General features: G+C 48.5%; 2 protein-coding genes across 3 annotated transcripts; one reads left to right on the top strand and one right to left on the bottom strand.

Annotated features, from left to right (window-relative positions):
- Positions 1 to 1,085: 1,085 nt before the first annotated feature.
- LOC144097643 (neprilysin-2-like) lies at positions 1,086 to 3,068 on the bottom strand. Its single transcript, XM_077630295.1, has one exon. It carries the CDS (start codon positions 3,066 to 3,068, stop codon positions 1,086 to 1,088), a length of 1,983 nt encoding a protein of 660 aa, XP_077486421.1.
- Positions 3,069 to 7,901: 4,833 nt separating this feature from the next.
- LOC144098850 (uncharacterized) lies at positions 7,902 to 12,249 on the top strand. Of its 2 annotated transcripts, XM_077631760.1 has the most exons (4): positions 7,902 to 8,037; positions 8,543 to 9,236; positions 10,117 to 10,267; positions 12,124 to 12,249. In XM_077631760.1, exons 2-4 carry the CDS (start codon positions 9,134 to 9,136, stop codon positions 12,215 to 12,217), a joined length of 348 nt encoding a protein of 115 aa, XP_077487886.1. In that variant the 5' UTR covers positions 7,902 to 8,037; positions 8,543 to 9,133; the 3' UTR covers positions 12,218 to 12,249. The 2 variants fall into 2 exon arrangements, with proteins under 2 accessions (XP_077487886.1, XP_077487887.1); XM_077631761.1 differs by lacking the exon at positions 7,902 to 8,037 and having other exon boundaries at positions 8,067 to 9,236.
- Positions 12,250 to 12,583: the final 334 nt, after the last annotated feature.

Below are 12,583 nucleotides of genomic sequence, written 5' to 3'. Positions count from 1 at the left end.
TCGGCCAACGCGGGCTATACCGAAGCTACGGCTATAGCGAAGTAATCGCCGGGCCCCTTTCAACTTCGTTACAGCGAGGTTCAACTCTATATCTTAAGGCTTTTTAATGCTCTGTTCAGAGTTTGCTGAACGGCAGCAAAAACCGCGCCATTCAGTATCCGCCAGCTTGTTAAGCGCAGAGCTGTGTGGTCTCCGAACAGGCCTGGTACCATAGAGTTTCTTGGGGCAAAGCTGCGCAAAATACCAGACGCGTCAGCTGCGAAAAATTCGACAACACATGTGCACCTTAATCTTAGCGCAGCAGACAAGGGCAGCAACCTCCAGAAGAACTGACAACATGGGATAAGGGCCGTGTCTTATCCACGCCTCGCGTTGCTACGTTGCCATGGGGACAGAGCGGCTGTGCGTTGCGTGTTCAGGTTTAATTTATTTTAATGCACTTCTCCTTCCTTCAAAAATAGCACTTAGCCGCAAAAACGACCCGATACCACACGGCACTGCGTACAAACTGCACATAAATATACAACACCACGTATAAACTGATTCGCACACAATCAAACAGTATTACACGGTTCGTAGGCGATGCGGTGGTGTATATAGAGCACCTGAACTACAAAGGCCATCTAAGACTAAATCATAATTGTTCTGTCCAAAAATTCCTTGCGCAAAATGCATACGCGAACATACGTTTAAGAAACATCTGGGGGCAAGACTGCGCTCATCTAAGCCCACAACGCTACGCTTAGCTGTGCACGGCAGAAAAAAAAAACAAAAAAACTAATGCCGCACGATCCAAAAACATCGTTCAGCGCGGACAACAATGGTCGCTGCCAGGGGTAAAGACGCTGAGCACGCAACAAAACGTAGTAATTATGAAGAAGGACGTTATAGTGTCGCACGTCATCAGCGCAGTCATTCAGTTGTCATATGCACAACGCGCACAACTTGAAATGAAGATTTCACAATGCAAGCGTATTCGTCCTGTTTGAGCCGTACTCGGATGACAATGCGAGAGAAATCAAACGTACGGAAAACGGAATTGAACAATTTTTTGAAGAGAAAAAAAAAAACGGGTTCGCGTCGATTCAAGAAAAAAACTGGCACTTCTTTCTCGGGTTCATCGGGGTTCCCAGGGGGCACTTGAACGTAGTGGAAAACTTGGGGCTATGCCGTAGGGGCACGTTGCAAGACTCTCCGCTGCTGTTGACGGCGCAAGTGGACAGGCAGTAGGTGAGGTAAAACACCTGGTCGTCGGTGAATCGTTCCAGGCCCTCGAGTCGCAGCTGGTCGACGGTCGATGGGCCCTTGAACGCCGTGATGGCGTCGCGGTACGCCTGGAACGAAATGGCCAGTCCCTGTACGGAGGGGAACAACGCCGACTGCCGTCGCGAGCCCGGGCCCCCGGAAGGTCCGCCCTCGCCATGCAGTAGGTCGCAGTTGATCCGCTTGCGGTACTCCTCCGACAGGCCCCACCATGCGTCGTTCTCGCCCTTCTCGTTGACGAAGGCGCCCCGCGAATCGAACGAGCGCACCATGCACTGAGCGAGCATAGTGCCCAGCGTTCCGTACTGCATGGCCATCGTGCCGTCGTCGTAGAGAACGGGGGGCTCCATGGCGCCGATGGAGACGAAGGCGATGTTGTAGTGATAGTTGTAGCGGCTCGCGTCGCCGCCTCCCAGTCGCTTTGAGAATATGCTGACGAAACTGTCGTGTCCGATGACCCGCCGGTACGCCTTGGCGATGCCGATGTAGTTCTCCACAAACGGGCCGCGGATCCTGGGGAAGTCCTTGTACAAGCGGTTCAGGTCGACCTTCGAAAAGAATCTGTCGTCGGGCATCGCGTTGAAGCCTAGCTCGTTGAGCTTGGTGAACGCCCTTTCCTTGACGCCGTTATCAATCCAGCTGGCCCCAATCAACTTTTGCCGCGTCTGCTTCAGTAAGGTGTCGAAGAAAGCTTGAAGCGCGCTGCGAACGGTGGAGTTGTAGCGCGCGTAAATGTGCCTGGCGGAAATTATGAGCCCGAAGTACGACTGCACGTAGTTAAGACAGGCCCTCTTCATGGTCTTCGCCAGAGCCGAAGGGTCTCCGCCGTGGATCAGCTCTGGTTTGCCGGCGATCAACCAGAGATTCGTTCGGATGAACACCCAAGAGAACCCTGTCAGCAGCGCCGCCTTCTTGTCCGCGTAGTCCTTCAAGAGGCGGTCAAGTTTCACGAGAATCGTCTCGTCCTCGAGGGCCACCGGACTTTCCAGCGTCCATTCGTACTCGGGCTTATGGAAGTTGTTCAGCTGCTCCCGCCACCAATGCGAGCCGCGCTGTATGAAGTGCTCAATGACCTTCAGCTCGAACTGCGTGTCGTTGGTGGCGTCCGGCGGAACGCTAATGGCAGCGTTCATGAGGTCTTTGACAATACCTTCGAGCTCCGTGTAGACGCTGTCCGCCACGTTGGCTTTTAGAAGAGTGCAGTGCTCCTTTACGTTGGCCCTCCATTGCTGCAGCCGCGTCAGATCCTGCCATTTGGGTTTCATAAGGCCGCGCCTGATGTACAGCGTCTGTCTCCTCTTTTTGTACACGGGGAAAGCGCGCAGGTTGAAAAACATGTGAAAGTTCCAGTTGATGGACATGTTCAGCAAGAGCACTAGCGGGTCGACATCGGCCCTCTGCGTTCTCTCTGGCCACTTGAGCCCCAAGTCCTGCTTGAACTTCTTGAAGATCTCCAACTCGCTAGCTATATCGGTGCGAGCGCTGACGCAGCTTTGGTAACACTGTGGCGCCGTCGGCACCACGGACAGCTTAGGGTCTGACTGCATCTCCTTCATGGCGATGTTAGAGGACGATTCGAAGACACGCGAAATCAGGGATCGTTCATTGCCTGCTGGCTTCCAGGAGCCGCAGGTGAACTTGTAGAAGTCTTCGCAAGGATCGACGTTGGTGTCCATGGCGGCCTTTAGCTCTTCCGCGTGTCTCAGGCAGCCAGGGGAGCCACAGAAGCCCACCTTAGGATTGTAGTTTATGTACCTCGCAAGCAGCAGCACGCCGATGACAGTAGTTACCGCAGTCAGGAACATCGCCAAAGCGCCGCGGATGTTGCCCTTGTGCGAGCTAAGGCGAGACTGGCTGCTCTGCGAGAGAGAGAGAGAGAAAGAGATGACTTCAGTTGGCATCGGTACAACACATTCTTTTTACCGGCCCAGAACACTTTTGAAAATGGAACTAAATTTCTTTCGTGACAAAACTAAGGCAAGTTCGAGACTTTTGTTGACGGCCTGATATTCATAAAGCGTTTTCCAACCGGTAAGGGTCTCTAGACATGTTTCTGAAATGATTTGCGACGAAGCGCTTGCGCATTGATTCGCTAAATATTGTTCCTTCGGCAGTGGCTAGCCCGCAGAGCACTGCTGTATTTGGGAATGCGTGCGTTTGAAAATGACGCAGAGATTTCGCGCGTGCTGGATAGGGACCTGTTGGAAGGTGGGGAAAAGTGTCGGTCGAGTAGGTAATTTAGGGTGATTTCGTGATAAGTGGTCAACCGGTCTCTCGCTGACCTCGTCCCGTAGTGGGCATGCGGATGGGCGCCACCCGGATAGTAATCCCTCGGGCGTGTGGGTGGGTGTTGGTAGAAAATGTATTGTGGGGGACTTCGGTCTGGGAGTGGAGCCCTTAGTCCAGGGCCCCAACGGCCGCCGTGGTCGCCGCAGCCCGAGCAACAAACTGGCGCTGATCAATCAGGCCGGGCGACCGCAGGGCACGCCTCGAGCCGGCTACATTCGAAAAGGGCAGCCGAGGGGCTGTCCGAATGGCCCGGAAAGCCGAGAGGGTGTGAAATAGAGCTGCATGTTCCCCGCATAGCGGGCAATTGTGTGTGGACCGCCTCGTCCCCTGGAAGGAAGGAGTGCGCGTGGGTCCAGGTAGGCTGGATGATGTGGGTGGGGTGTTTAGATTGCAGGAGGCGGAGGGCGATGGGAGAGGTCCGGCCTTTAGAGAAATTACTGATTGCCGCTTTGGAGTCACTGATAATTATTTTGGGAGTTGAGATGGAGATGATAGATAGCGCGATGTCTGCATCCTCGCCGATATCGGAAGAGGCAGTCCTGACGGAGGCAGAGGAAGTGGGGCAGTCGGTATGGTCGGTAACCGCGAGCACAAGCCGCGTTTAGCTGGCTGTACTCGGCGGCATCCACGTAGGCCACCGCCTGGTTATTGCCGTTGCGTTTGTGTAGAGTCTCCGCCCTGTCCTGCCGTAGAGCGGTATGGAATACAGAGTGAATGTTGCGTAGAAGGAGGCGAATGTCAAAGCATTGGTGAATTGAAGGGAAAAGGGAGGCTTTGGGGGAAAAGAGGGGCTCGTAGCGGATGCCAACATGGCTGAGGATGTGGCGGCCCGTTGTCGTGCGCGAGAGGCGCTCATACTGACCCACTATAGGTGGGCTTCTATGAGTTCCGCCGTCGTATTGTAGGGGTTTTGTGCCTGAAGCCTGGCAGTGGAGGTGCCAAGGGGGCATGTACAAGGCGCATGGTTCCGTGCTTTCGGAGCCTATTCCTGCAGTTTACCCGGGAGGTACGACTGATGGACTGGTCAACGTGTTTGGATATTTTCTGCATGGATGAAGGTGGTGTGTATGTGTAAGTCAAGTAGGCGTAGCCTGCGTATGCGCTGGATTATTTGGTCTTTAACACAGGGTCTGGTTGGAAGGGGTAGCCGGGTCGCCGATGAAGGAAAAGGAGTTCGAACTTCGTGGGGGAAGAGGAGAGTTTGTCATGTTCGGCTGATTCCACCACTGCGTTAATGCCGCGTTGCAGGGTACCTCAATGGCATCATCACTACCACTGCTGACCCACAGGGTGATGTCATCGGCGTAGATAGTGTGGTGGAGGACAGTTTTTTGGGGGAAATCAGGTTGAAAACAAGGAAGAGAGGACGGCCGAAAATGGTGATGAGGTCGTGGTAAATATCGATGCTGTGAAATTGCGTGTGGATCGCCGGGAAGTAGCGGAGAATGAGCCCTACCGTGGCTACCTACCGTCATGCGGACGCTTGTAAAGCTTTGTATCCTGGGAGCTTTACTTGGTCATTGGTCTCCTGTAGGGCGATAATGTCGGGAGGGGATGTTAGAGGTGGGAAGAGGCCTTTGGAGGGTGGGGGTTGGTATGTGGTTAGAGGGTGGGCGCTCGTAGGGTGGAAGATGCCCCTTCTGGTCCTGTGGGCTGCCCGAAAGGTGGAGGCTTTTCACACCAACGCCAACGCTGGGCACGTTTTTGCGATAATGGGTGTTCTAATGCTGACGTTTTATAAGCTAAGTGGCGGGTCGCTGTTACATACGCCTGACGAGAGGCTCATCTTTCCGAGAACTCGCATGATCCGTGACGGGGACAAGAGGGTGAAATTTAGCATGCAGAGGGCACGACGCAAGCGAATAGGGGCCTAAGTCGCATTGCTTCAAGTGCCAATAAGTTGCACATGGCTTCAACTTTTCACACACGAAAAGAAAGCTTCCTTTTCGTCCTTTTGCTACGGGAGATCGAGTTTCTTGTGGTCATTACCATATGGCAAAATTACAAAGCCGCTTTATGAGATTCAAGTCCCCTCGGAAGTCTCTGTTGGAAATGGTCGCATACCCTGACCGCTACCGTTCACCTCACCTTCATAACAAGTGATATGAACGAACGACCAAGAAGGGCAGCTGCAGAATCTCGACGTTGGCGCCATACCTGTCGATGGTCATGTGAGGCGAGGTCTCCACCAGTTTTGGAATCTCGGTCCTGCAAACAACAAAACAAGTACAACCACGTGGTAAAATGGCCGCTGTCAAAGCGACCTTTCATAAGTTCACCAGAAGACTCCTCACACTTCGCGTCGTAAAGGCGGGCCGATTTAACTACACGCCAACAGTTCAGCTTTCATATCACGTTAGCACTCCTGGTTATGCACCGCGCTATGTGACGTGACGGGACAGACAAGTGCCATATGGATGGTCTTCAGTCATCATCATCATCATCAGCGGCAGCAGCCTGGCTACTCCCACTGCAGGGCGAAGACCACTCCCATGTCTCTCCAATTAACCCTGTCCTTTGCCAGCTGTGCCCACCGTATATCTGCAAACTTCTTAACCTCAGCCGCCCATCTAACTTTCTGTCGCCCCCTGCTACGCTTGCCTTCTCTTGGAATCTACTCCGTTACTCTTAAGGACCAGCGGTTATCTTGACTTCGCATTACATGCCCTGCCCAAGCCCATTACTTCCTCTTGATTTCGACTAGGATGCCATTAACCCTCGTTTGTTCTCTGACCCACTGTGTCCATTTCCGGTCTCCTAACGTTACACCTATAATTTTTTTTTCTTTCTATAGCTCATTGCGTTGCCCTTAACTTGAGCTGAACCCTTTTCGTTAGCCTCCACGTTTCTGCCCGTAGGTGAGTACCGGTAATATACAGGTGTTGTACACTTTTCTCTTCAGGGATATTGGTGAACTGCCACTCATGATCTGAGAGAACCCGCCATATGCGCTCCACCCCATTCTTATTCTTCAAGTTATTTCCCTCCCCCCTTCTTTCTTCAGTCAACTTCCGAACAAAACTAACTGATCACAGATCCATCTGAGAATACTCCCTGGAAAAGTAAACGCGTACTAGTTACGTTGTGACGAACAAAGACACCGCTTAACCATGCTTCGTTTATTAAACTTGCAAGAACATGCTTTAAAAGGTGCTGCATTAGCATTGTCAGTGCTGCGGAACATTACAGGAAACTTCAAGGCTTGGATGTAAAGAATTTTGGAAATGGTCTTTACCGCAGTTGAATGAAAAGTTGTAATTGTAGTTTGTAAGAAACCTAGCTAGCTGTTCCTCGCTACGAATCGACGCAGAGCAAAACGTGGCATTCGATAAACTTGGATTGGATGCTGTATTTGCATCACAAAGCCGAACTTAATTTATAAAGCGCTGCCGCAAGCTATAAGTGCCCAAGAGGCACGAAGGAATTCAGTGGCATCCAGTTCATCACTAAGCAAATATTTCTGGCTTGAAACTACAGCATTTGCTAGGCTTCAAATCTTTATGTCAGCATTCAGCATGTGACTTATTAGTGGTGCGCGTGGACACTTGGTAACTGCAACGGTTACTCCCTTTTTCTTTATTTAGGAGCGTTTAGTAAATAACAACACAATAATAATAATAATAATAATAATAATAATAATAATAATAATAATAATAATAATAATAATAATAATAATAATAATAATAATAACGCGCTCAAGTTTTTTCATGGGAGTATCGTAATAATCGGTGAATTTTAGCGCTATAAAATGCAGAAGAAATTTGCGCTCATTACGTATTTTATTCACTGTCCACTGGTTCTGACTAGTAATAACGATTGTGCTGTTGCAGCTTGCAATAACTATAGGTACAAGGCTTCAGTTTGACTTCAGTCTCGGGAAAATTTTCCTTCGTTCGTCTGTCGGCAGAGCGTATTAGAGTAAAGCGTGCTGCGGCCGCCCAGCTGACGAAGATGAGGACACGCCCCAGCACTCTCGGTTGACGAGCGCAGTTCGGAATCCAACGGCAACGCGATCGGACGTCTGCGGTGCGCCTTCTCAGTTTGCCGACCGGGCTCCGCTCCCTCCTGGCTGGGTGACTCCTCTTCTACACTGTAAAAACAAACCGTCATTTTGACGGCCACTTTTTTATCTATTTTGACGAGCCGCCGGCGTCAAACGGGAAAGACGGAGACTTCGCCGTGAACGAGCGGGCGAGGAGAAAGAGACGGAGAGCGCAACACAAAACGAGAAAAACTATTGGCTGGCGCGTAGGGGTACGTCATGTGAGACGTCGCTCAACGCGCGCTTCCGGCCCCCGCTGTCAAGGAAGGAGTCCGGTTGTCGTGGTTCCCTCTCGCTTTTCTTTGTGCGCGCTGCTTCTGCCTGGGTGTGCGTCTTGCTTTTTGCGCCATTTTGCCTTTTTGTGTGCGACGCGTTGGAAGGCCGCGAAGACGCAATCAAGGAACGTATGGGCTGCAGCCGAAAATCAACTGCAGCGGGTAGAGGTAAGTGTTCTGCTTATATGCTTCGTTCGTGCAGTACGCGTTCTTTGAGGCACATAGCTACGAGGAGCACGCTAGTTCTCACGCGTAATGTATACACGCACCGATGGCCGTGGGCCCGAGATTGCCGTTCAGAGACGTGCTTCTACGTAAAGCGTGAATCGCGGCCTCATGGTTCAGCCACGTGCAGCGATTTTCAGGGGCTGCGTGCGCCCACGTGTAAAAAAAAAAACTTCCTGTGAGGAACACTGAAGCGTACGAAGAGCATTGGCGCACGTTAATTGAAGAAAGTCGAAGAAAGTCGTTTATAGTATCTCTATCATGCGGGCACATACAATCGCGATCGAGCCTGACTTTCGGTTACGATTACTGCTACGCGGGCCAAGGATCGAAATCGAGTTGGTCGAGCTCTAGCGCGCCATGCGCCTCTGTTTAAATGCAGAACACCTTATGAATGGGCTTAATGGGCAGTAAAAATAGTCGTAAAAACCATTTTTTACATTTTCAGTTGTAATTCAGGCCAAGACATGTGCTATGACTACCATGCTGGCCATCTGCAGCTCCCTTGAATTCATGGTGTCGGCACTACTGCCGTAGGTTCGTAAAAGTATTCGTCAATAAAAAGCAGACTACTTTTCGTGCACTGATCAGCTTTTTTCTGTTTTATTTCTTACGCTCTCTCTTTTTTGTTGTTCCTCGCTTCCTGGCACACCGAGCCCCATACGTCGGTGTCCGGTGGCGATGGGGCAGCTCAGTGTTTAGTTCGTGTACTGATAGTGTGCAGCTTCATTCTTGTATAGCATTAAGATATGGGCCTAATTATTTCAGCAATAGTTATTTCCAAATAAATTCTATTCATTTTTATAGCTTATTGCCTATAAGCCTCAAACAAGGGCCAAAAATTTCTTTCGACTGGCGTATCCATTAGCTGGGAATTATTGAATCAAGTAAATTTGTAGTCTTGTAATTTTATACCGCATTTTCATCCATTTCTGCTGAAATGATACTGTACCCGAGGTGTAGAAAGTGCCTTGATGACAGCAAGATCGTTGGAAGTATGGTTATGATTTATTATTGAGATGCATGTATCTGATCACTGATGTTTTCTCTGGAGTCTAATAACATGTGGCTTGTGAATTCCCAGCATGCAGCTGAAGGGGGGCTGGAAGGACTGCCAACAACTCCGCACCTTGCTGTGATTGGTATGTATTTGTCATTTATAGAACTTTGGCTCAAAACATGGCTTGTACAGTGTATTTTATTATTCTACGATGTAACCTGATTTTGTGTAACTTCACTCTACTTAGTAGGACATATTCAAAACTTAGGAATGAGGCTAGCCCTGGATGAAAGGCTTAATTGCTGCTTCATCTTATGTATGTACAGTTTGTTTAATAATTAAACATGATAACAAAGTGCAAGTTTGGCCAGTAGTTTTCCATTCTTATTAGAGTGTACAAAAAATTTGGAACTCAGTAGCAGTACTGTTGATAAGTGGGGAGGGTGGGGCAATCTCCGCACTATAAGGTGATATGCCAGAGTTCATCGAGACTAATGTGCGGCCTTTTGACTTGCCAAAAGCATGACGTTCTGCTAGAAAGCATGAACGAAGCTGAGCTTGGCTTTTCTCATCAATGTCATGGCAGGCTAGGTACAAAATGGAGGGCCTTTGAAAGGTTGCCTCGGTGCTTGCCCAAGTTTCGTTACCTCATCACTATTCCCCATTATTTAAAAAAAAAAACGAAGTATTCTGTTGACAAAGTTAATTCTTTTTTGTCGTGCAATATTTGTAAAGCTTTTTCCATAAACAAGTTCTATGTAGTATGTTTACATGAAGCAAGCATCTTCAACAGATATAATTAGTGGCGTGTAAAGCACTGATAAGGGAGGGCATGTTGCATGTGTCTGTCTGCTGCCAGGGTACCATAAGGCCTAGCAACAAGACCCAGTATGGCTTTTTACGAGTACATTTGAATTCGGCTTCTCTCAGTGTACACATCGAAGGCCATAGAGTTACTCGAATTATTAGATCACCCCTTTAGTGGGTAGCGTTTGCGTGTGACTAATTTTTTTTCCTTGCAGGATCAAGCATGGGGGACATAAAGAAGATCATCGTTGCAGTGGATTCTACAAGAAGTCTTGAGAAGGCCATGGGCCTCCTCCTTGGTGCCTTCTTTGTGTTCAACGTTGCGTACCCTCCCGACTGCCCCCTCACCATGGAGCTTTTGCAGAGGTAAATGAGTGAATGTGGATGATGCGTTTGATAAGCAATCGGAATCCGAGGCAATAGTGTGAGCAGCAGGCTTCTTTTTTCTGAGGAAAGGCACTCGCCCTCCTTAGCCAGTGCCTGCAAATGATCAGTTCTGCCCTGTTCCCCTGAAATTCTGATGTCGTCACATACATTCCTCTCGTGCATTTCTTCGTTCTCTGGCACAGCACCGTGTTGCTTTTTTGGCACACCTGTATGGTGATTTGCCAGTCACAGGCGTCTTTAGAAAGTAGAATGGTAAGATTATTGACATAGTGCTCCTTGCCAGCAGTACATGCTAACAAGCCTTGCACATTGGCTAGCTCTGGCAATTGCGAGATGAAGGCCTGACTTTTAATTTTAAATTGCACCCACTTCTGGTATTGTGACACCTGCAGAATTGCGAATTTGATCATTGTCATATGATGAATGCACCAGCCTGGCAGTTTGCATTGCCTAAACTTGGTCACGTGTCCTGTGAGTGCATCTAGATAACACTTTTCAGTGTTTTGCTTATTTTTTTGGTTGGCTACTGCAAGAAAGGGGCTAGAACGAAGAACCAGATAGGACGGGCGACTGTCAATTATTGCTAAATGTAATGTGTGCAGCACTTTTATAAGTACCGACGTCAGGAAAAATAGGAGCGAGGATTAAGTGTAAATGCAGTTATTTTAAGTCGCTCTACTATGTATCGTGTCCACTGGCTAATGTCCTAGTGCAACATTACAGTGTGTCTGACTATGGGTTGCGTCCACACATGTGGCAAGTTGCCGGATGCCTCTCTGCACTTTTACAGGCCTGAGGTTCCCTTGTTACCATTGATGCAGTGCTCGCTGTAGCCTGTGTACAATCAGCCCCGAGAAAGTAGAGCTCTCTACCTCACCTTCTGGGCACTCAACAAACCTTTTGCAATGATGAATGTCAGATTTCATTTTGCATTGAAACGGGAGACGTGACACATAGGCAGGACAGCTTCACAGGTACTGTCACAACCATTACATGGCACTTTCCCCTTTCACCTGGTGATCTTTTAGGGGCTGGCAGGGTTATTAGCCCCCTTCAAAAAAAATTATGCTGTGATCCCATATTTGTCCAGAATTGCTCAGTACTTGAAATGGACAGGTGAAAGAGCCATCGTGAAGTCTGCTATGTTGGCACCTGAGAAGTTGGCCGCCCTTTGTGTCAACAGTTGCAGTGTAAAAGAAAAAAAATTAAGACATTCATCATCGTGACAGGTTTGTTGATTGCTCAGAAGATTTCAGGTGTGAAATTCCGCTTATTTGTGGCCAAGGGCACAGAAATTAGAATGAGCATTGTGCAAATGGTAAGATGATGAGGCATGATAATGAGGTTTTTAAATGTATGCATGGTTGCCACATGTGCAATTGCAGCCTATACCTGGACATCAGGGTGTTACATCAATACTGACCTATGTTTGCGGCTGATAGCTGAAAACACTGAAATGCAGCAAAATGCTCTTGCATAGTTATGGTTTCTAGACTCTGTGTATGGTTCCTGTACATGATGAGCACCTATTGTTACTAGAAATACTATACGGTGTGTATGTGCAATTGTGGGCTGTTTTTACGAGTTATAATAATGGTTACATTTAGGTACATCATCTATTGTTAGTGCATGTATATGTAGCTATTTAAGCGCACTACTAGTGTGCTCACATTTGTTGCTACCTGATTTTAATCTCGTCTTTCAATTTCGTAATACTGTGTGTTGCAGAAGGTAGTGCAGTTCACACATTCATGGCATTTCACGCGTGTAGGCAGAGTATGTGATTGGCACAGTTTATGGAGCATGGATTTATTCTATCCTCGTTTTGTTTCCAGGTACCTTGGGCAGAGCAACCCAACGAAAGGGCGCGGCAAAGGCAGGGCCTGCGGAATCGCACCAAAGTTGCTGAGCCTGCTGAATGCACTTTAATTTATGAATAAACGTGCAAGTAGAAATGTAAATTTGTTTTTGTTGCATGGTTTATGAGGTACTGCCCACTGCAAGTGACTTTCATGTGGTCAGGTTCACCACACTATATATTGACACAGAATTATGTTGAGACTTGTCGTGTTGGGCCATCATACTGACAACACAGTTGCATTTCATGTTGACAAGCCAAATTTTGGAATGGTTAAAAGCATAGTCATTTCAAAATTACAGCCTGCTATTACCTTGATGGCCAAATGCTGTACTGACAGTTATAGATAATTTCAAATTTGCAAAAAGTCTTGAAGTCATAAAAACAGTTTTAAAATTGACAGCTTGCCATCGCAGACAATCAGTGGTATAATTACA

The sequence above is a fragment of the Amblyomma americanum genome, chromosome 7 (genome assembly GCF_052857255.1).
Source record: "Amblyomma americanum isolate KBUSLIRL-KWMA chromosome 7, ASM5285725v1, whole genome shotgun sequence".
Lineage (NCBI taxonomy): Eukaryota > Metazoa > Arthropoda > Arachnida > Ixodida > Ixodidae > Amblyomma > Amblyomma americanum.
The sequence above is the reverse complement of the archived record's forward strand: the minus strand, read 5'-3'. Positions and strand labels throughout refer to the sequence as shown.